Source organism: Pseudomassariella vexata (genome assembly GCF_002105095.1).
Source record: "Pseudomassariella vexata strain CBS 129021 chromosome Unknown BCR38scaffold_16, whole genome shotgun sequence".
NCBI lineage: Eukaryota > Fungi > Ascomycota > Sordariomycetes > Amphisphaeriales > Pseudomassariaceae > Pseudomassariella > Pseudomassariella vexata.
In genome coordinates, this window is record NW_024467971.1 from 525,293 (window position 1) to 548,076 (window position 22,784).

Sequence of the window (22,784 nt, forward strand, 5' to 3'; positions counted from 1 at the left end):
TTTCACAACGTTATCAACTGGGTGGCTCTGTCCTGCGCCTCAACATAACCCGCCCCGAAAAAATCATCTCATGGGACGGCAGAAGCTAGATCTGTTTGCCAACCGTCTCTACTAAAAGATCGTCTTGACATTCCAGCTAACAGCCAGAACCCTCGCACCTACGAAGCAACTGGCCGCAATCCCATACGACAGCGCCGAAAACACAATAACGCTCTGCCAGCCCTGTTCCTCGGTACCCACCGCCCTCAGCGCACCTCCAATAGGTAGACTGGTCAGCGTGCCCACACTGGCCGTTACTAGCGCGGTCGAGTAGAACCGACCATAGTCCTTAGAATCGCACAGCTGGCCCAGACACACGGGGTACAAACACAAATTACTGCCGCTGACAAAGCCAAAGACCACGGCAAAGACGTACAGCAGCGGTTGGGAACTGCCTGCAGGGAGCCAGAGGCCGAGGATTGAGACCATGCAAAGGGTTATGGTCGAAATGATGACGTTGAACCGGCCGATCTTGTCTGCTACCAGACCGGGGAGGAATCGCCCGAAGAACGAGCCGGCATTAAGGGCGGCGAGGAGGGTATAGGACGAATTTTCGTCTTGGCCTTGATCGACAGCGTATGAGACGATGAAGGTCAATGGGATAAAGATGCCCCTATTCACACACACACACCATATTAGCACTGGCTTGTGCAGTTCTGGATCTTGTTCAAAACTCACCACTCCATAAACCAGATCCCAGCACAGCAAAGAGTGAATTTTAGGTCTTGGAACGCTGATAAATCTGGCAATACGGAAACGATCTTCTCGCTCGGCGGTAGACGCGACCTAATGAGCAGGTTGGCCGGGACTGCGAGTCCCAGCAGAATGAACCCGATAATTCGTGTAGTCCAAGCGAAGCCCACTTTGGGAATCAAGGCCTGGAACAGCAGCGGGAAGACGATGCCGCCGACCGAGCCGGCTGTGGCCGCCATCCCGGTAGCGAAGCCGCGGCGTCTTTTGAAGTAGTGCGCGATGGCGCCGTACGCGGGCACGTTGAGCAGCGCACCACCTATGCCGGCGAGGACGGCGTATGTGAGTATGATTTGGTAGTATCCTGTCATCGCGATCCATTAGTCTCGAAGTCCGTTTTCAGCACCTCCTCCCAGGCTATTGGCCCACCTTCACACAATCCAAGGAGGAACTGGCTCGCAACTGTGAGCACACTACCTACAGCTACCAGTGCTCTCGGTCCATATCGGTCAAACACAGGTCCCACCTGAACCCCAGCGAAGAACACAATAAACAGGTACAAGCCAAAGATCCAGCCAATGTCCGAGGGACTGTAACTGGCTAGCTGGCTGGCCGAAAAGTACGACTCGAAGACAGCAGCGCTGTTTATGAGCCCGTACACGGACAGCATGGCGCAGAAGCACCCGAAGACTACGAGCCAGGCTTGGAGCCCACCCTCGGGGAAGTCGGTCTCGGTCTCTTCCCTCGAGATGGCGGTATCGTCTCCGTCTGTCGGGTGAGGGCTCACATACTCGGGGTCGATATTGATATCGATATCCGCACCAACGCTGGCGTGGGCGGGACAATGCGAGGCATCTTGCTGGTTTCGGTGATGTTGGACCTGCTGCCCATCGTTGTGACGGAGACTGGGTGACTGCTTTGCGTTCAGGTTTGGTGGAAGAGCCGACGGGGAGTCCATGAGGTATGGAACTCCCATCGATCCGACAGTTTGATTTACGTGGCAGCTGTCACCTGCATTTCGGGGGCCGACGGTCATTACAGGTTGGGTCACGACCTTCACGCCCCTGACAAGAATCATGAAATCAAGATCAAATCAAATTTCGAGCTTTTTCCTCCCGTTGCTCTGTCTTTTATAGATTCTTTAGAACATATCGGAGGTACATTGTTCAGGTGTCTGACCCCTAAGTGGACAGTAACTTTGGTGTTACTTTTGGGAAAAGGGGTTCCTTTCGCCTTCTGAACTTTAAGTGACAATAGTCTTCTCTAGTGCCATATTATTTCTGAACGTAGGAACCAGGTGCCCTATCTGACACACCCCTTCAGCATTGTCCGCAGGTCCATGCTGACATACTGCCTTCCAGATCTCTAGGTCATTCTTCCTGTTCCAAACAATCCTATTATCAGTCAAGATGGAAGTCAACCTCTCCTCCCACAAGGTTATCTTCCATTCTGCTGAAGTCCTTAACTGTTAGTTCCCGCATCCGCCGCTGCTGAATTTTCATAGCCACATCGGTGAGGCCTATCTGTCAGACGAAGGCCTGCGGTAGTATAGGGGTGATCAGTCCCTCCAGCGTGCTCAGTTATTTCGGACCCTCCCTGAGCAGGCATCCCTGCCCAGGTCGTCACCTCCTGAGCTGGCTCATGAGTCTGCTCAGCGGCTTCATCGGTTGCTATCCTTGTGTCCTCGTCCTCATCACCCTGCTCGAACGCAAGTATTGAATCTTGGTCTTAAACTTCGTAAATACACTCGTCTTCAGCATGTCTAGCAGCTGTTGATTCATGTTGTTTGGCATCCCTGAGCCTAACTTGGTTAAGCAGTGCCTCCATTTCCTCTGTTGATATACCGAGGAGCTCATCCTTGAGTGTCTCTAGCGAACCACTAAAGGTCTCTTCCTCATTGAAGATAACATCTCGTGTGCTGATCACCTTATTCGTATGAGGATTCCAAATTCGGTAGATGTTTGTAGAGCTGTAGCCGACAAGGTATCCAATCCATGCCCTCGGGCTCAGCTTTTTCATGCGGTTTGACTTCCGAAGTGTATCTGTCGTAAGTGCGTAACACTTACAACCATATACTTTCAGATGTCGTTGGTCAGGCTTCTTTGCTGTGACTGTGGTCCTGTCCCTGTTGGCCACGTAGGTGTAGAAACGCTCATATGGTGACTTCCAATTGTACAAGTACTTAGGAGTCCTGTTGTACAGGTATACACTTGCCTGGTAAACTTCTTTCCAGAGGAAGCTTGGAAGTTTTGAGCTTGCTCTCATAGCTCGCGATTTCTCCTTGACCACACCCCCTAAGCGCTCGGCACCACCGTTCTGGGCTTGTGTATGTGGAGCAGAGGGCTTGACTTTGAGATATCATGCCTGGAGCCACCCCTTCACTTTGAAGGATTGTGTGATCTCGTTGTCGCACTCGATTGACTGTGGTTTGATGTCGAATTGTCGCTCGAGGATACCGAAAACATCATCCAGTGCTTCAATAATTGACTCTGCTGTCTTGTCTCTCATGTAATAGTCCCATGAGTATCCGGAGTATCTGTCGGTGAACAGACACAGTCTTGAGAAGCCCTCGTCGTCTTCTTCGAGATCGTGGAAATCCACCGCAATGCAGCTTCCTGGTTCTGTTTCCGGTTCCTTTGGAATCCGGGATACTTGTCGCTTAGTCTTGGCGGTGCCACAGCCATCACACTCAGTAGTCTTTGGGCCAAAGAGACCCTTGACCTTGACTCCTTCTGAATGGCTAACCACGTGCTTCAGTGCCTCTGGGCCTGGGTGGCCCATACGAAGATGCCAGCGTTCTGCTGTGGTCAGTTTTGGCTTACCTTTTGTAGCAGAAATGTTTGATTGCGACGTGTAAAGAAGGTTTGTGGGGTTATTTCCAGTGGCAAGTATTCTATTACGAATTGGTCAAACATCTCTGTGATCTGATACACCAGAGAATTGTCCTTCCGTCGTAATGAGTTGTTCGGATACTTGTTATCCCACCAGTACCCCTTGCGTCGAAGCAGTCGAAGAGATACGAGGTTACAGGCGAACCCTCTACACCAGGCCACATCATGATGCCTCAGTATATTTGGTCCTTGGTCGCCCTGTACCTCAATATCAACGTCTCCGTATCCTTCAATTTTCATTATGTCCTTGCCTGCGTAGATCACGTCTCTTGTGGCTGGCGTTCGGAAATTCTGGAACCTGCTGATCTCGTTGAAGACATGGAGAGTTGTTCCGGAATCAAGGATTGTCGAGTTCTTCAGGGGATAGGTGCTCCCTTTCCTTATCAGGAAGCTCGCTGGCACCTTGCCCACCTTGAGCTCGAACTGAGCTAGTCAACTGTTGACTGCTTCCTTCTTGATCTTCTCTATTTCCTCCTTCAGACCCTTTTCTGTCCTGATCCTGTGGGCAACAAGTCTTGCAACAGTCTTGTTTTCTTTGCCTTCTTCGTAGTAGGGGTTTTTTTCCTTGAACACGTACCAACATGATTGTAGTGGGTGCTCGCCTAGACACGCTTGGCACCAACTTGCCGATTTGTCCTCGACTGTTGTCGATTCTGCCCTTTTTCGTTTTGCTTTTCCTCCACTCCTTCTGCCATTGGTAGTCTTGCGAGGCACTGTAGGAGTGAGAGGAGTCTCTTCTGCTTCGTCACATGCGTCCTGGTTGAACGTCACAAACGAGCCTCTCACAGCACGTTTTGCTGGTAGCACGACGTTCTTCATGAGTGCAGCTCGTCGCATCTCTGCAGCAATGTCCCCGACGTCGAGTCTGTCTGCTACCATATCTGATTGGCGTGTCATGCTGAAGGTTGTCGTCCATGTAGGCCATATCCCGGACAGGGCCTTCAGAAGGTCTCTTCCCCAGGAGTCAGAGTTGATCGTCTCTCCAATCTTCTTCTTCTTTCCAGTGAGGACTACCTTTTCCCAGGTATCAATCCAGTCGTTCATGTCCTTTGGTGGGCTAGTTAACGGTTTGAGGCGACTCAAGTAGGCGTGAAGGCTATCCCGAATGCCTTTGTTGTTCCACTATGGCGCACCTCGCTCTTTTGAGGGTTTGTCTTTTTCACATCTTGTCTTTCGTCGTCTCGATAGATTCAAGATGAGATGAGAATCGAATGATGGAAAGAACAATGGATTCCAGGATTTTCTTTTTTCTTCTTCACCGCGTCATTCAAACATTTTCGGACCCCACTGCGAGAAGAGTACTGCGGCGCCACTTCCCCAGGAAAAGCGGCTCTGTTACCGGCCGTTAGTAGCGGGGATCGGAGCCTACCGAGAAAGCTCGGAGTTAAAGCAATTATTAACTCGTGTACTTGCTTTTCTTTTGCTTCTTTTTCTCCGATGCAGTTGTGGATTCATTTTTGAGAATAACTACGGATAGATGTAGGCTCGTTACTGAGACTCGCTAGATTCAGGGGAGGTTTATATGTACAACCGTGGCAGCAAACCATCGAAGAGCACCATCCCTGATGAGCCAACCAACTGCGGGCCCGTGTTGGTGAGCCAGGATGCGGTTCTAAAAGTTATCAAAACATCAAAGTGTTGTAAAACATGTTTGTCTTACGCACGAACAGTATTTTGGAGATGCGCCATAGGATTTTATCTCAAAAGAAGCGCCGAGAACTCGTTTCACTGCATTCCAGAGGACGCTCGCTAGCTGTGGAGCTGATCGTTCAGGGGCAAGGCATGCCAGCTGCGGGATGGGACTGCACAGCTGACATTTACAGCCACTATCAGCAGGGATCCATCCTCGCAGTGCTAAAGTCGTACAGGAACTCGAGGTTCGCCCTCAAGGTAATGCTAAGCTATAACAGCGCTTAAAAATGAGGACCCTTCAGGATACTACTATTCGAGGAGCTGCCATTGTATAAGTTGTTAATCTTCCATGCGTTTCGAAATGGCAAACAATTTTATCACTCTACAAATCCAATTAGCATTCGCCACAACATGGGGCGAGTGAATCCATCAAGAGGACTGCCGCCCGCGGCATTCCGCCGAGATGCACGCGCAAAGAGGGCGAAAGCCACTATCAACGAAGACATACCCGCCCTTCTCAAATCTCACGCTCGGGCACGAAAAGGCGTCGAAACGGCACAGTTGATTCCTGATCCGCCTATGTGGCGATCATCAGTCCCAGCAGCTGAAAATGCATCTACAAATGCCAGCAAGCCCCCCGATGACGCAGTCTCGGATTCGGGCTCGCATTCGTCCCAGACCCCCAACATTGCGCAACAGCATCAACACCCCCAAGTCACACTCCAAATGTGCGACACCCTACAAGCCGCCCACAGGCTCGTATCCCTCAACCGTGGCCTCCGGGGCAAGAAGTCCAAAGTAGCAGTCCTGAACCTCGCCTCCCCCCTCCGTCCCGGAGGCGGCTTCCTAACCGGAGCCACAGCGCAAGAAGAATCGCTCTGCATGCGCACGACTCTCTATCCCTCGCTACGGGAGTCATTCTACCGCCTTCCCGAAGTAGGGTGCGTGTACACGTCTGACGTACTCGTGTTCCGGGGCTGGGGAGATGGGTATCCCGACCTACCGCGTGAGGAGCGCTTCTTCATCGATGTAGTTACAGCGGGGATGATCAGGTTACCTGATGTTGAAGGCGGAGGGGACGCAGGGGACGAGAAGAGGTATGCGGAACCTAAGGATCGGGAGATGGCGGAAAGGAAGATGAGGGGGGTACTGAGGGTTTTGATGATGAAGGGGGTTAGGAGTGTGGTTTTAGGGGCGTGGGGTTGTGGTGCGTATGGAAATCCGGTAGGGGAGATTGCCAGGTTGTGGAGGAAGGTTTTGCTTGGTGGTACAGGTGGTGCTGGTGGGGGACGGGCACAGCAGGGTGGGGGAAGAAAGGAAAGAAGGCTGGGGGTTCCGTGAAGGATGAGTGTTGGGGGCCTATGAATGTTGTTTTTGCTATCAGTGATGCGAGTATGGCGAGGCATTTTGCGCGGGCATTTGGGCCGGAGCTTGTGGTGGATGATGCTGTGAAGGAGGATGAAGTGGACGACGAGGGAGATGAAGGATTGGGTGAGATTCGTGAGAAGATAACTGAGTTGGAGATCCAAGTCAATCAGACTAGAAACCTGGGTCTCAAGACAAGACTGGAGGCGGTTCTTGCAGACTTGAAGAGGAGTCGGGATATGGAGGGAGATATGGGTGATGGCGATGAAGCTTCAGACGAGGAAGTATAATCTTTGCCGTTTTCAATTAAACACAAAACTTATGCTTTTGGTGCAAGTCATGACTCCTCACTTGTCATTCCGTGGTGGTTCTTTTCTAATAATAACTGTATGGAGGTCGGACATCTATAAGCTTGTGTCCCCAAGCTAGAATTTTAAGTAGTATAACGCGCAAGCACATACGCGGTAGCTAGGTCTAAGCCGCTATCTGAAAGGTCGATGAGGTAGTTCAAACCACCTCTCTCAAGCCCACTCTTTGGACCAGTATACTGTACAGATTCAAATCCTTGCACATCATCCATGACTATACTATGCCCAGTCTTTTTAATTTGTTTTCGTTTTACTTCACCGTGTTCCCTTTCATGCAACTCTTAAAATAAACCTCCCCAACCAGAATCAAAGCGTCTCTATGTCGCATCCGTCCTCTCAAGCCATGGATTTCTCGCTCCAGCTTATCCTTCTCTGCCCTCTTCAGCTTGTGAACAATATTCTGCGCCTTCCGCTCAAGTGCTTCATTAATATGTCCAAATACATACAGAACAAATCGCCTCTTAACCAGCATCACCACATTCCCCTGCTGCATGAACCCAGGATCGAACCCCATAAGCCCATCATCGGTAAGGAAGACTTTTCGTCAGTTGACCATGAGCATGTTGGCATGCCAGTTGCTTTACGTTCTCACTTGCCTTCTTCCCGGGAACAGCCCACGGCATTTTCGGAAATTTGTCCTTGAGGACTTGGTAGGATTCCCGAATTGAGGCCAGGCGCTCCTGGAGTATTACTAGGATGGATGTAGTCTCCGTGCCATTGGGTCATCCCACCCTTGGCCTGTATAAGACAGGACTCGTTATCGACTCAACCTTAGAGACTGTAACATAATTCTGCTAGCAATTCGTGTTGTGTGGGGGAGGATATTGACCCTCACACAGCCCACATATGAGGACATTGGCTAGAGCTCGGAGACAGGTTTGGCCTGTATATCCGTACTCGAGCGGAAGTCACGCGAAAAGACAGAAAGGCATGCCAGTTTCCTTGATCAGCTGTGGCGTCTTGCGGCGCATGTTTTCAATTGGACTGAGTTTTGCTGCACAGAGGAAGATAATAGTCCCGTCGGACGAGATCTTAGGATTGGTTTTTGAGATTTGTGCATGCCGTGAAAACGGAGCAGCCGAGGAATAGAGGGTCTCGATGACTCGGGAGGCCCAGGGCACGGGGTTGGGAATCCAGGAGGGTAGATTAGTGAACGTTAGATCGGCTGATGCCTCCATGGTTGTGTTGGACTTGTCTTTGGGTCTTGGGAGCGGGTGATGACGGATAGGAGCTCCATATTCTTGGGCTAGGATGAAATTCAGGTTGCCAGGTTGATTAACAGGTCCTGCGTTGTACAAGGCTGGGCCACATCTGCATTAAATTTCGTACATAAGTTCCTGTAACATTAGACATTTGAGGGCTGACCGTAAATCCTTTTTGAGCAACCAGAGTCCCTACCGCTGAGGCAATGCAGGTGTTGGCCCTTGATTGGAGAAATCCGTCGATTGCCTGAGACTCGGGCTGAAGGAGGGGAGTCCAGCGAAGGCTAAGTCTTTAGGATCGGTACACTGAATACTCTGAACGCCGTTACCATAGTTGCTTCATCCACATACGGTTCCAATGCTTCCTTGATGTCCTTTTTGTCTGACTTGAAACCCTTCAGTCCCGAAGTTCCGCGAGACGCTTGAGTCGGCTAATGCCTCGAGGTAGAATGGTAGGGCAAGTACCAAGCCAGACTAGAACCGACTCTGCAGAATGGTATATGTTGCTGATCATCTGGACCTGAGCACTGTGTCCCACAGCATCGAACCAGTAAGCACCCGGGCGCATCTGTCTTAAATGAAGAAGAGCATCATAAAAGTTCGGGCAGACCTGCATCCTCTTCCCGTCGCAGAAAATCGTCCTTGAACTTTCCGGGCTTTTCTGCTGATCATAGGTCCGCTGTCGACGCTCATTCCCAGCTGGCTCTTGCAGATGTTCCACGAGTTCTTCGTACTCGTCTTCAGGACATCGCCCAGCGCGCCCGCCACTCTACCTGTCCCACTCGCGTCTTACCTCCATGAGTACGATAAGGCCGTATAAGTTGCATCTTGATCCAAGTCCGCCATTAGAACAGAATATTGGATCAGGTCGGTCGATCTGCTGGGCTCGATCTTGAGTAGGTGGATGTATGACGGACGGGGTAGCGTGGCAATTAGTGCCATAAAAAGATTGACACCTCAATACGGAGATCCTCGCTCAGGACGTCGAATAATACCAAATGTATGCACGTACCGCAACGAGCCCCTAGGGCTTGCGAAATATCGACCCCGCTTCTAAGCTTTACTTCTGCATGGCCGTTTCTACCTAGCAGGGGCAGAAGAATAGTCAAACTTATATCGGCATTAGGTGTATTATTTATAGGCATCCCGAGACCAGCTATGATCAGTACAGCGAAACTGCTCCGGCGATTCAAGTGCATCCCTTGCTGTGTACTGCAATAACGCCGTGCCGGTGCAAGTGCTATATCGTAACGTGCTCATATGTCATCAATTTCATTAATCCATAGTATATTGCAAAGTATCTATGGCACGTAAAGAGATATTAGCAAACATTGGAAGAGGTTACTTAACAGTTATGGAATACTTTCTCGACATATATACGAGTTAAGCGTGTCTTGTCGATTCCGAGTCGAATCCTCGCAATCTAATCACCAGACCACCGTTATATAAAAGTTGCAGGCATTGTTAGACACCGTAGTGACCACGCGTATCGCGACCTTACCTGTCTCTGTTTTGCGGGCTTCGATGATCTTGTTTCAACGATGGGAAAGCGTTTCCTCAAGTAAGTTGGAATCTGAGATACCGGTAAGGTTCTGTGAACAGGAGTTCCAGCTTCTGATACAGTGATCCAGGGCTGGTAATCTTTTGATAACAGCTTTGGCTCACAATTGGTAGCATGAAAGATATTTAAATTATGCAGAGATACGAAGATGAGCAATGCTATTTTTCTACTATTCTTTGAGACTTTTGCGGATCCATCTAGGTAAGATTACTTCCGCAAAGCCTAAACCCGTCGAGAAACGGCGGCCCCGTGGTTTTCAGTCCCGTTAACCAAGAACGACTATTTACCAACAAATCCCCAAAAGAGGCGATCACACTCTCGAATGCGACAGTTGTTCCATTTATGGACTGTCCGGCATTGGACACCTCCGTCCATTTATGTTCGCAGCCGCCCGCGCTACTCTGATGTTCAGATAAGCGGCTTGGCAATAGGCTGAACCCGGCATTGGAGGTGCGACTTGCAGTGCCCGGAAAGCTTGGCTTCGGGCGTTGTGCTTTGCTGGGCAGTTCATTAGCATGCGCTATACTCCTTTAAGAAGGACGACTTTGCGATGTTGTATAGCTACAATACTGGGCCCTTGGCACTTGCATGCCTGATGCAGAAGGCGGGAAGGATTGATATTCTAAAATGAGTATTCTTCGTGAAGTTCAAATAGCATTCCTGGCCTTGAGGTTTACAGAACTGATGTAGCGATCGACATCTGTGCATCCCGAACAAGTCATTCATGATGGTTCAAACTCTCAAGCTTGCCCTACTCGGCAGCGTTATACTCAATGCCTCGGTTGCATTAGGTGCAGTGGCTTCTTACAATGTCCCGACTCGCCAGGCTGAGGGCCTACGACTGATTAAGACGTCTGATGATGACGCGGGAACTTGGGTGACGGAAGAGGAGAAGTTTGAGAAGTTCATATCGCAACATGTCGGCTTCGTGGATATCACCGATACCATGGTAAGTTCATCCCGAACGACATTGGCTCTCTTCCTTCTTAACACTCAGCAGGCACTCGAGACCTTGCGTGTCGATAGACTCACCAGTGACGTAAAACGCCAAACGGTCCAGGCCTTCCCTAGCACTGCTTCCCATCAGACAGAAGCAAATGCTCTCATCGCCAAGTTGGTACAGAGCAACTTATCGACCTGGCTCAACGCAATGGCAAACATCTATAATCGCTACTACAGGGGCTCCTACGCGGCCACAAGCGCTACTTGGATGTATGACACGGTTGTCAGCGTCGCCTCGACCAACTCTAAGATCACAGTGAAGAAATTCACGCACTCGTACAACCAGCCCAGTGTCATTGCGGCCATTCCTGGCACCTCTGATGACGTTGTTATTGTGTCTGCTCACTATGACAGCATTGGCTCTACGACGTCGGGCAAGGCACCGGGTGCTGATGACAACGCTTCTGTGAGTGAACACGCCTTCGACATGGAAACCTGCATTTCCTAACCATTACACAACAGGGCATCGTCGTCATCCTCGAAGCCTTGCGCGTCCTTGCCGCAGCCAAATACGCACCCACCAACACGCTTGAGTTCCACTTCTACTCCGGTAAGCCCACTCATTTATCTCCCCCCCTGAACTCAACCGCTGACGTCTCCCAACACAGGCGAGGAAGGAGGCTGCCTCGGATCCCGCGATATCATGCAATCATACGCTAAAAACGGTGTCAACGTCCTCGCGGTCATGAACCAAGACATGACTGGCTACTCTCCCAACAACGTCATCGCTGTCTACACTGACTACGTCGACTCGAGCCTGACGGCCTTCATCCAGAAGCTGGTGCCCATTTACACCTCGCTGCCCCTGTCGACGGACAAGTGTGGTTATGGTTGCTCGGATCAGTATGTATTCTTCCCCTCAGACTACTTGCAACTCAGTGGGAGAGTTTAGCTGACTTCTGTACGTAGTGCATCGGCTCGCGATGCCGGGTTTCCAGCTGCGTATGTCTGTGATGAGAATATGAAGGACTCGAGCCCGTACATCCACTCTGCGTCGGATACGGTGTCGACTGTCAGTTTTCCTCATGTGTTGCAGCATGCCAAGGTAAGATACAGTTGCTCATGTACACTGGGTGGAACAGATGCACTAACAAGTTGCAGCTCACTGTTGGGTTCCTCGTGGAAGCTTCCTACTTCTAGACTGCCTAACCACTTCGCCGAATTAGCCACTCGCAATGAAATGCTGTGTCTTGTCGGATTGGACGTCATCTGATGATTTCACATTGGCAGTAGCGGCTTACTTGGCATATGCAATGATGTAAATACTTTCATTCCATCAATACCAAAGTTTGATTTCATTGCATACAATGTCGTTTCATATGAATGATTTCCTTCTGATTCTCTCTTCCTTGCGCCCATTTACATCATCGAGTGACATCACCCGCATGCCGACGCGTGATGACCTCAGGTACATAACCCAACATTTTGGAAAGGAGAGAGAGGTCCGAGAACAAAGTAACCCAACCCCTAATCATGTCATCATTCCGACTTCAGCGAAATTGGCTTCGGGACCCTGCATCCAAGGAAATGCCACGTGGAATTCGGTGCGGCAGGTGGGAGAGTCGGCCGCAAGGCATTGACCGCTCTGTGACAATATATCGAAGAAAAAAATGCGGTGTAATGTCGCCAAGGCCGAAATGACAGTTTCGCGCGGAAAAGGAAAAGGAGCGGTGAGCGGTGAAGGGTGAAGATGATGAAGTGTTTTTCCCAAAAGGCCAGCTCGTCACGGACCTGGTGTTGGTGGTTGCGAAAGATTAAAACAGTTGGCAAGGTTGGTGGTGCGTTGTCCAATGTGTTGTTGGTACGACTTGCGACTAGTCCGTGCCTCCAGGATGGCAAGTGGGTAGATCAGCATCAGACATGATCCCGAGTGTCATAGCATCCCAGGCTGCCATGTTCGTTCTGGAAAATTCTTTCCAGGGGTCGGGGAAGGTGGAAGCAAATAAGAACCAGACTTGCAGGGATAACTTTGACAGAGGCGTTGTTTTGGTAACGAATCATACGTCAGTAAGGGCGCGGAGTTGACGCAATGGGAACGGTGAGATGTGATGCAGGGACTTGTGCCAAGACAACGTTTTAAATGCAATGCATTTCACCGGTGAGGATAATTCGATATGTAGGATGGACTTTTCATTCTATTCGTAATAGCCCCTTAGCTGGAGACATTGTCTCGATGCTGGGAGTTGAACAACCTTTATGTTCTTCACGTTTGTTTCACAGGCCAGAAACCTCGTATTGGATAGCAAACAAAGCAGACTCGTTTAACGAACGGTCCTAGTGAGATACAATGTATTGCTCATCAACATACGTCGTCCAGGACAGAGTCATTTGTACATACATATCCTTTCCCCCTCGATATTGTCTTACCCACCCGATCCTCCATTGGTATGAAGTGCAGATACAATCAGGCCCCATTAGACCCAATCAGAAATCAACACACATTGTTCGGGTATTGAAACACGCCAACCCAACAGCATGGGCAAGGACACCGAACGAAAGGGATCGTAGAAGCCTAAGCCCGGCCCTCCACCGACGCCCAAGCCAGTCTCAGCATCCTGCAAAGGTGAGCCGGACTAGGATCCTGAGTCGGAGTTGTCCACGGTTCGTAAGAATCCCTTGTACCATCAGTGCTACTGAAGCAAAACGCCGACTATAGACCTAATCAAGAGTTCACTTGGGGAAGTAGACAAGATTGTGCAATTGAGACGGAATAGCACAGCGAATTGATCTGGAAAGTTGGAAGTCAAGTCAAACTACGTTTCTAATTTTATTAATCCAATAGGAACCAGATGCAGATTGCAGGAAACCCGCCAAGTGCATAGGATCCAAAAAGCTCTTCCCCTTTGAGAAGTTCGGCGATCTCGATCCCACCCTGGTTTGGCAACCCCTGTAAGTCGGTATATTCGGCCCCAATTAACCCCAGATATTCGGAACAAAGAAATAAAATAGTGACAGCGGATTGCCAGCCCAAATTAACAGGCCATGCCAAACATACATACAAACACGTGGTGTTTTATTGAGGCTCTGGGCCTCAGTCAAAAATCGTTGTGCAAAGATCATCCAGCCCACAGTGTGGTGATCTTCAAGGGGCCAGGGTAACGATAGCACGGACGAGCGATATGGCACAAACAAGACAAGAGGAAAAATTTATTTTTCGATTCTTCTTTTCTTCTTCCATTCTTCTCTTGTTCGAATGTTCCACACGTTCTAGAAGCCTCACATATTGTGACTATGTGACCCGAGTCAAACTGTTTTGAGTGTTCAGTTTTTCTGTTTTGTCCCGAGTATAGAAGAAGGTATGTCGCATCAACCCAACTTCGACTGTGCCAAATGACCAACAACAATGCCTAGTTTCTACCTGCCACCAAGTCTACAGCTTCATTAAATTTCATCGTCAACCAACCCCAAGGCCGGTGTGTCGGTTCCGACCTTGTATAGAAGCAGCTGCCCAAGAGAATCATTCTTCACCAGTTGCTGGTTTCGATCATTGAACACAACACCTCCGGTGAGATCTCGCCAGATGCGTCCAGTCTCCACCCACAGCTGCTGACAAGGCCCCCAAGAACATCGTCAGATCCATCAGACGAGAATGGCTCGCGGCTCATACGACACCACAGGGGCGCCCAAGCCCAAGCCCCCAAAGCCCAAATAATGGGATTCCCAATTTTTTCTTCCGGGCTCGGACTGGTTCATTGAGCACCCACGTCGCAAGCATGGACCACGTCGCGTGCATCACTAACGAGGGCAGTGCCCAACGTGTTCGGAAACGTTTCAACGCGACAACGGCGGTTGATTGACTTTTGCATGCGGCGCCAAACAGAGGTGTGTAGACGGATGTTAGAGTTGTTGGTTCTTCCTCTCACGAGGGCGGTTTGCTTGGATTTAGGTGTTCTGGAGGGTTTCGGGATTGACGGGTTTCGTCAGGATTATTAGTGGAACATGGGATAGATCGTCATCGATCGACTCGACTCTCTCGCGAGGGCAGTTAATGTAATCACATGTCAGAGCACATAAAGGGATCGGGGGAACATGGGAATAGACGGGCCGGTGTTCAGTGTCTATTCTAAATTTGCAGGACCACAAGTTCATGCTACCAGATAAAACTCCTCCCCAGAATGAAATAGCTATCACTTGCTGATGGTTTTAATTAAACTCAAAAAACTGAAAAGGCGCGACTGTGAACTTCGTTGCAGCCGAAACGATCACCTTTCGAAAAGTCGAGTCTTATACCCTCGTCACATCTCCCTAAGCAGCGCCAAAATCAAGTCCTCGTAATCCCCCTTCAAAAACGCCTTGATATCACTTTTCAAACTGACCTTATACTTTAGCTTATACGCCGCCTTCGCCCTCTCCAACCTGAGCGGCCTCGGAACCCCATCCCTGGGATCGACCTCGAGAGGCGCGTAAAACAGCCTCAGCACCCGATTGATCAACAAGCTATCCTTGCGAATCGTCTTGCGCAGCGGCTCGCCAAGTCTACTCGCATCAGCCCGCCCCTGGTCCTCGCCCACCTCCAGCATGTAAAGCAGCGCATCCTCCATATCACCCCTGAACTCTTTCTCGATAACATCGCGCAGTGATCGATGATACTTTCTCTGGTATGCGTAGGAGATATCTCGGATCTGGGCCGAATTGCTGCTCGTGAAGATCTGGGCAACCATGACGGCATTTGCCCCTATCACGCCTTCAGTCGCGCGGTGTAGCTCTGTCACCTTCAGGTCCGTATCGGGCGGGCTGGGCGGCACCGAGTCCTCAGCCTTCGTAGCGGAAAGCACCATGCTGTACAATCTGAACAGCGTGTCATCGACGTCGTCCTTGATTTCGGTGAGGAGGTCCCGCCCCTTGATGCGCTTGTACTCCGCAATAATGGCGGCGATGTCGGCATTAGACCGGCATAGCAGCACATTCATCAACGCATCCTCATCAGTGCCGGCGCGGTCAAGAGCCTTGGAGAGGAGATGCACGTCGGCGGCGAGGGGGCCGCGGACTAGAGCCATCAGTGCCGTCTCAAGGTCGCCCCGCGTCTCGCTTTCGATGTCTTTGACTAGGTCCCGCACGAAGCGCTCGTTGTAGTTGGCGATGAGCTGCTGCATCACCCACGGGTTGCTGTACTTGGGCTGCGTGAGGACTTTGACTAGGACTGCTTCGTCGCAGCCCATGCCTTTCATGGCTTTGCGGATGGCCACAGCGTCGGACTCTACGTTCACGGGGTATCCGTAAGTTTCTTTTTGTCTTACGTCATAGCCTAGTGATGCTGGGGTTGGCGGAGCGCCGTATCCAGGCATCGGTTGTTGATGCTGCTGCTGCCAGTTTGGGGGCTGCGATTCTTTGTTAGTGGCACCTTGTTTAGAAATAAGAGAAGTACTGACACGAGCTCCATATTGCTGGTACGGCGGCTGCCCTGGAGGTGGAGGCGAGCCTATCGACGGTTGTTGGCTATAAGCAGCCGTATGTTGTTGTTGCCAGTATGCAGGTCCACCTTGTTGAGGTGGTGGAGGAGCATGGAGTTGGCTCTGGTTCTGGTATGGAGTCTGTTGTCCCTGAGGTGGTGGGGAACCGTACAGGGCTTGACCAGGAGCCGGTAGCCCACTAGAATACTGGGGAACCTGTGCAGGAAGCTCAGCAAGTTGCTGCTGGTTCTGATATTGGCCCTGTGGTGGAGGCGGCCCTCCTGAATACTGGCTGTGATACTGGCCCTCGGACGTGCCAGAGTAGCCGTAAGGCTGTTGCTGGTATGGTGGCTGCCCTGGAGGTCCGGGCGAGCCTATCGACGGTTGTTGGCTATAAGCAGCCGTGTTGTGTTGCTGCCAGTATGCAGGCCCACCTTGTTGAGGTGGTGGATAACCCGGCTGCCCCGGAGGAGGGTGGGGTGATGAACCACTGGGGGGTCCATAAGATTGATACGGCGTCCCTCCACCTTGTTGTAGCGGCGGCTGGCCGTAATACTGCTGACCTGGCTGACTCATGTTTTCCACAATCAATGAATCAACAGTTTGAAAATCGGAATTAGTTGTAGTAAAGTGTAGAAAAGGGAAGATCTTAGATGATGAGGAGAGACAGAATCGGATTGCATCACGCGATTCCCAAGTTCTCGCGCCCGTTGAAATAAGAGTCTGACTCCTTCGAGGCCTCCCGGCCATAAGCGCCAAAAAATATCACCAATACTGTGCCGTTACATCGCGTATGAGCCAATAAGCGAAGTGTAGACATAATCCAACGCCAAGAGCCACTATCGGAGGGAAGTTTAGCCCAGATTATGGGGTCGGAGTGGATGCTCAGCCTCTGGCTTAGCGGGCGCTTGCATCCTAAAACCACGTTTTCTAACAAAGATTTCATTTGATTCGTTCACTGAATCTCTCATAATGACAGTCGCATCTAGATTAAATCCTACGGCCTATTTTTTACCGTCCAAGTGGAGCCTTTTGAAGTGTATCGAATGTGCAACTGTCCCCCTGATAAGAATAGAACGGCACAGAAATCCAACGAGGACAATGATACCAGAGTTGCAATCATACGTAGCGGCTTATTGGTACTTCCGGGACACAAACGGTTAAAGAAATGGCCTTGGTTAGAGTCAAATTCCAAGTATGATGGAATACTTGAATAACGTATATAAGTAGGCGTTCGAAGCTATCAAACCCTTGTAGTGTTCATTTCACGGGTATTTTACCCACTGACTTGTAATACGAACGCAAGACCTGAAGGAATGAATCCCGTCTTTCCTCCAATCTTACTCCTGAGAATGCTATTTCCTGCCTATTTGATGAAGGAGCAGGAAGTTTTTCAACTGCTACGGACTCCTTATTTTGGGGCAAAGCTGAAATAAACCCATCATACCTTGTCCAAAATTCAGCTTCAAAGCCAACCCCCAATATACACAGCTTGTGGGTTGTAAACATCATATGTGAACTGGGTACGGCAACCATAGAGCGGAACGTCCGTCATTTTTATTTATGCTACCCCTGCGACAACACATGTGCATGCTGACCAGTAACAGGTGATCATTTCATTAGTATTATCTAAAGCACGGAGCCCAGTAAAATTTACAGTGCAACCAGTCGAGGAGCTGCTGAACAAGTACTCCTAACCACCAGGCAGAAGCGATAGGTATCGGGTCTACAATGGAATTTCAAATTATAACAACGGCTAACGTAGTGTATGTCTCCTTCACTCTAGTACCTGCATCTTCATGTCGTGACACGATAAGCACGCTCTATTCTTCAATATTTATTTATCAAACAGGATTCATAAGCCCAAAGTTGTGAAAAAGGATGGCCATTGATCTTTGCTGATTAAAACCTTTGTTCTTTACATACGCTTGACCATGTTATCATGTGTCTGTATCGCTCCTGATATCGATGTCGCTATTAGATTCGGTTTGGAGATTGGTGGCAATTCAACGGTTGGGTGCGTTACAGTAACTAGCCGAGCGAGGGCACAAGGATGCAGTGATATTGCATATATGAGTTTATCATCAGTCAGGCTGCTATGTGGAGAGAAATTGTTGAAATACCAAAACTAAATAATGTTAAGGACACTGATGTGTTGATCAGAGGGTAATTTGCATCGCGCCCTGTAGTCGTCCCAACGGATTATATGGCTCCAAATACGCTTCTCATACACTAAGTTACTCTGAAGATTCACGAGCTTAAGCCCTAGTTCTCAAAACTTCCAATGATATATCCGGTTAACGTACCCCACAAGCAAGTTGGCCACTTTTTCTTGGCACCGTACGAACAACCTTTTAATTAACATCTTTACACATACCAAGATGGGATCGAATTGGAAAGAAAGCAACATGATTCTAGCGTGTCAGGCGCTTCAATCGAAACCCGAATTAAGCATCCGACGCCCTGCCCAACTCTACAATGTCCCTCGTACAACTCTAGCTAACCGAAAACGCGGACTACTATCTCGACGCGATACTCGACAATCTAGTCATAAGCTTACGGAATCAGAAGAGTTAGCGGTCATACAATATATACTTGACCTAGATTCGCGATCATTTCCTCCCCGGCTCCATGGTGTTGAAGCTATGGCTAACCGACTGCTCCGTGACCGTGGCGCTGGACGCGTCCGCGTCAACTGGGCCTCGAACTTCCTACGACGACAACCAGGCCTTCGGACGCGTTTTAATCGAAGAATCGACTACCAACGAGCCTATTGCGAAGATCCTGACGCGTATAGCGCGTGGTTTACGCTCGTACGAAATACAATTGCGAAATATGGTATCCAAGAGACGGATATCTATAACTTTGACGAGACAGGGTTCGCGATGGGCTTAATCATCCGAGATGGTAGTTACAAGTGCTGAACGACGCGGAAGGCCTCGTACAGTCCAACAAGGCAATCGAGAATGGGCTACAGTAATCCAGGGTATTAATTCGTCCGGCTGGGCTATCCCGCCGTATATTATTGTCGCGGGTCAAAACCACCTCTTATCCTGGTACGAGAATAGCCCATTCCCGTCCGATTGGGTAATCGCTGTAACCAAAAACGGTTGGACAACAAATGAGCGAGGCGTAGACTGGATTCAGCACTTTGATCGCTATACGAAGGATCGTACGAAGGGTGTTTATCGTCTTCTTATCCTCGACGGGCATGAGAGCCACCACTAGACTGACTTCGAGCTATATTGCAAAGAGCATACTATTATTACACTTAGTATGCCTGCTCATTCGTCACATAAGCTCCAGCCTCTCGATGTAGGCTGTTTTAGGGCTTTGAAAAGGTCTTACGGCAAAGAAATTGAAGACCTAATACGGGCGTATATAACCCATATCTCGAAGGAGGATTTCTTTTTGGCATTCTATAGGGCGTATCGTACGACTATAACTAAGTCGAATATCCAGGCAGGTTTCAGGGGGACAGGACTTATTCCGTGCGACCCGGAATATGTGATTTCACAGCTGGATATTAATGTTACACGCAAAGGTGGTCAAAGATTTGTGAGGTTGTAAAAGCACGACATTCTATCTAGTCCTATGGAGCATGAAGGTTGGACTTAGTCCCGAAGGGCTAAGTCACGTGGTAACCTTGGTGGTCTTGGCAAAGCCCACCAAGGTTGCCTAACAATTAAGCTACATACGCCTACACCTCCTGGGAGCTCGTCTGGCGCCCCCTTAATCTGGGAATCAAAGACTCCAAATAACCCAACCGAGGCGCAATCCCAGTCTGAATACGTTAAAAACAGAATCGTACAGCATCAGAATAGCTCCCCGACGACAATACTTACGGCTATTGACCAATTTTCACGTGGTGCGACGGCTGTTATACATCGGTTGTGACGACTGACACATGGACGATAAGCAGGGACATCCTGACATGGCCTGCCCTGATCTGGACGAGCGCGTTCCCCTTATAATAGGAGAACGGCCAGACATACTTGTAACCCTTTCCTTCTCTTTCTTCCCTAGTTTAGTATTCAACAATAGAGATGCACTGATATGCAACCTTGATTCGTACCTATGTGCCTCTGCCTCGTTACATCGGTTAGTTTTACTTGAGGATGAGGTTACTACACTTCGGAAGGTCAATCAAGAGCTAAGCCGTCGTCGAAGGACTAAAAATCGACAGCTACAAGATAGAGGATCTCTTAGTTTACGAGACGCTCAGGACTTACAGTCTCAACGGGATATTGAACAGCAGCTACAGGATGATATACGTGTAAGTCGTCGTCGTACGAGACCGGCCGAACCACGCCGACGGCGCTGTAGGATCTGCGGAGAGCCCGGACATAATGCTCGTACTTGTGAGAATGATAAAGATACGTACGAGGAAGAGGATTCCGGTTAGTTTGAATTATTATTTTTTAGTTTAGTTAAGTTATTGAAGTTGTTCATACGGTGCCAAGAAAAAGTGGCCAACTTGCTTGTGGGGTACGTTATGCGTTTCTTAGAGAGTTGATTAAGGACTGTGGTTAGAGTTAGACTTCACACTACTAAAGAGGCTAATCGAGTCGATCCCCGATAGATTACGCGATTTTCGTAGAGCAAAGGGTTCTTATACGCATTATAATTAGATTTACACTCGTCTCCTAGTAGATAGCATACATATTAATTAAGTTATGCCCATTTAGCGTCTTAATGAATATGTTAATGGGTATTCAAAATGGGGCTGGAGCCAGAAAAAATGTCACTGACTGTAGCAGCATACTTCGCAAGTTATTGGATAACCAGCACGTATAAGCTACATTTAATTATTTTGAAAATATATGTTTCAATTTTCATTTGCTCTTTTTTCCCTTGGAGGGTTTTCCGAACTCACAATTTCGATTTACGGAACTAACGTCTGGTCCTCCTCGCGGAATCTCGTTTACCTGCAAGCCGCGTCTACAACTCATCAAGCGCACGTAGTTTCTTCATCTTCTCGTCGCTTGTCATCATCCCCTCCGTGAAATTTCCCATCAGGTCCTGCGCATAGGTCGTTTTTACCATCCAAGGGATGACAAGACGGAAGAAGGCGCCAACAAAAGTAGTCCATAGCAGATCGGCGCCTTCTATGAACGTGGTGCGTCGCGATGCAGGGACGATGACAAATGCAACGAGCGATGCTAAGGGAGAAATAGAGAACATCATGCCAATCCAATAGAGAAACAGTCTGAACTGAGAGAATTATGTTAGCATCGAGGGTTTCCTGCAAATAGCCTACTTGTACGAGACAAGCACAGACTTACTGGCGCGAATATCGCAAATATGCTAGAGGGCGATTCCAGTTTCGACAGCCCGATTGCGATGTGGTAGACGGCGCCGTACCAGAGATGGGCAATGATGACATGGAGGATCCACTTTACGAACGTGTTCCACCAGCTAAGGGAAGATCGTCGCACTTTTCCTTGTGCGATCCATTTCTTGACCACTCTCTCTTCCCTGTCATCGATAACGTCAACTTCACTCCTCTCCCTCTCATTCACAATTTCAACCCCTTTTGGCCGGCTGGGGAACGAGCGCTCCAACCAGATATGCCAGTAGTACTGCAGTGGACACAGCAATGCTACCACGAGCATCTTTCGAGGGAGCCGTACCATGTAGAATGACGGCTCGTCCTTGGAAACTTCGAAAGCTGCACTGAATGTGCCATTGACGGAGGAAGTGCTATTTAACTGGGAGGTATCACTGGTGACGCTGGTGCCGTTGAAAGACGATGTCGACTTGGTCATGTTCTTGTCAACCAGTGCTAAGGTTTGGGTGAAATTCTTGAAAACCTCATCCTCCCACACACCATCGTACGCATGCTGGTGGATATGATGGGAGATGATCATGGTGAGGGCTGCCAAGATGGTAGTCTGGACTACGGCAGTCCGCATTGTCGAGTACGACATGGCTCTAGCCTACAAGGGTCGAGTGCAGATATAACAGAGGATCCCGGTTCACACGATGAGCGATATTTCCAGCTTTAAGGTGTATGCATGACAGTAGAAATGGGTGATTCGATCCTAGCGCATGTGATTGATAATTTATTGAATTTGGTTCACTTTGCAAAACGAAGACAAAAGTCGTGGATGTTGTTGTCTGCCTAACCGGAGGTTAAATGCCAGCACTGCCACGCAGGAATGATCTATCGCAATGGTTTGACTCAATGTGCCACACCATACGAGTAACCCGCCGAATCAAATCATTGCGACTGTCATGAGTAGATTGCGGTCGGTGGTAGGATTGGATGAGGAATGCCATGCAGCACTGCCATTTATGACCAATCAATTTGCGCCCCTTTATCGGGTGCTGATCATCATGTGTTTGTAGTATTCATAAGTTCAGCTTCGCATCTTGTGGCACTAGGTTATCGTCAGAGCACTTTGAGCCACTCAAGATCACCATCTTGCATCGTCTTTTGTCACAGTCAGGCTCAAGAAAATTTCAACATCGATGCAGTTGCGGTTTCATGTGTGAATAAGTACTTGGAGCTTGGAAGGAAATCGAATATTGTGATTTTCTGCAATACCTAACTATCCAGCATTTGCCATTGGAGAGCTCGGGAAAAACGGTGTCATCGCAATGACTTCTATGAGGATGCCAACTCGTCTTCAAATGAACCA

General features: G+C 49.3%; 7 protein-coding genes across 7 annotated transcripts; 3 read left to right on the forward strand and 4 right to left on the reverse strand.

The window, feature by feature from the left end:
- Nucleotides 1–111: 111 nt before the first annotated feature.
- On the reverse strand, nucleotides 112–1,687 carry BCR38DRAFT_353167 (riboflavin transporter MCH5; the record flags this gene model as incomplete). Its single annotated transcript, XM_040856757.1, has 3 exons — nucleotides 112–652; nucleotides 718–1,093; nucleotides 1,159–1,687. 3 exons carry the CDS (start codon nucleotides 1,685–1,687, stop codon nucleotides 112–114), a joined length of 1,446 nt encoding a protein of 481 aa, XP_040711441.1.
- A 3,651-nt stretch (nucleotides 1,688–5,338) lies between these two features.
- Nucleotides 5,339–7,848, forward strand: BCR38DRAFT_468724 (uncharacterized protein; the record flags this gene model as incomplete). The annotated part of the gene is made up of 3 exons (XM_040862787.1): nucleotides 5,339–6,534; nucleotides 6,570–6,848; nucleotides 7,784–7,848. Exons 1-3 carry the CDS (start codon nucleotides 5,664–5,666, stop codon nucleotides 7,846–7,848), a joined length of 1,215 nt encoding a protein of 404 aa, XP_040711442.1. The 5' UTR covers nucleotides 5,339–5,663.
- A 45-nt stretch (nucleotides 7,849–7,893) lies between these two features.
- Nucleotides 7,894–9,014, reverse strand: BCR38DRAFT_413377 (uncharacterized protein; the record flags this gene model as incomplete). The annotated part of the gene is made up of 5 exons (XM_040858829.1): nucleotides 7,894–8,296; nucleotides 8,384–8,502; nucleotides 8,539–8,661; nucleotides 8,798–8,925; nucleotides 8,981–9,014. 5 exons carry the CDS (start codon nucleotides 9,012–9,014, stop codon nucleotides 7,894–7,896), a joined length of 807 nt encoding a protein of 268 aa, XP_040711443.1.
- Nucleotides 9,015–10,306: 1,292 nt separating this feature from the next.
- Nucleotides 10,307–11,890, forward strand: BCR38DRAFT_500358 (uncharacterized protein; the record flags this gene model as incomplete). Its single annotated transcript, XM_040864814.1, has 6 exons — nucleotides 10,307–10,697; nucleotides 10,749–11,156; nucleotides 11,213–11,300; nucleotides 11,359–11,593; nucleotides 11,660–11,795; nucleotides 11,852–11,890. The coding sequence occupies exons 1-6, from the start codon at nucleotides 10,473–10,475 to the stop codon at nucleotides 11,888–11,890; spliced, it is 1,131 nt and encodes a 376-aa protein (XP_040711444.1). The 5' UTR covers nucleotides 10,307–10,472.
- Nucleotides 11,891–12,015: 125 nt separating this feature from the next.
- BCR38DRAFT_447553 (uncharacterized protein) lies at nucleotides 12,016–12,661 on the forward strand. Its single transcript, XM_040861161.1, has one exon. The coding sequence runs from the start codon at nucleotides 12,058–12,060 to the stop codon at nucleotides 12,328–12,330; it is 273 nt and encodes a 90-aa protein (XP_040711445.1). The 5' UTR covers nucleotides 12,016–12,057; the 3' UTR covers nucleotides 12,331–12,661.
- Nucleotides 12,662–14,781: 2,120 nt separating this feature from the next.
- Nucleotides 14,782–16,316, reverse strand: BCR38DRAFT_377222 (uncharacterized protein). Its single transcript, XM_040857362.1, has 2 exons — nucleotides 16,120–16,316; nucleotides 14,782–16,068 (listed from the first exon to the last, which is right to left on the reverse strand). The coding sequence occupies exon 2, from the start codon at nucleotides 16,033–16,035 to the stop codon at nucleotides 14,986–14,988; it is 1,050 nt and encodes a 349-aa protein (XP_040711446.1). The 5' UTR covers nucleotides 16,036–16,068; nucleotides 16,120–16,316; the 3' UTR covers nucleotides 14,782–14,985.
- Nucleotides 16,317–20,849: 4,533 nt separating this feature from the next.
- Nucleotides 20,850–22,264, reverse strand: BCR38DRAFT_477839 (uncharacterized protein). The gene is made up of 2 exons (XM_040863085.1): nucleotides 21,426–22,264; nucleotides 20,850–21,354 (listed from the first exon to the last, which is right to left on the reverse strand). The coding sequence occupies exons 1-2, from the start codon at nucleotides 22,068–22,070 to the stop codon at nucleotides 21,082–21,084; spliced, it is 918 nt and encodes a 305-aa protein (XP_040711447.1). The 5' UTR covers nucleotides 22,071–22,264; the 3' UTR covers nucleotides 20,850–21,081.
- Nucleotides 22,265–22,784: the final 520 nt, after the last annotated feature.

What these genes read in the sequence shown, in the direction of transcription:
- BCR38DRAFT_447553 (XM_040861161.1), top strand. Translation starts at nt 12,058, where the DNA reads ATGTCGTTTCATATGAATGATTTCCTTCTGATTCTCTCTTCCTTGCGC.
- BCR38DRAFT_377222 (XM_040857362.1), bottom strand. Translation starts at nt 16,035, where the DNA reads ATGCCTGGATACGGCGCTCCGCCAACCCCAGCATCACTAGGCTATGAC.
- BCR38DRAFT_477839 (XM_040863085.1), bottom strand. Translation starts at nt 22,070, where the DNA reads ATGTCGTACTCGACAATGCGGACTGCCGTAGTCCAGACTACCATCTTG. An exon ending in TATTTGCGATATTCGCGCCA is followed by an intron (nt 21,355 to 21,425) that starts GTAAGTCTGTGC and finishes TAATTCTCTCAG; the next exon opens with TTCAGACTGTTTCTCTATTG.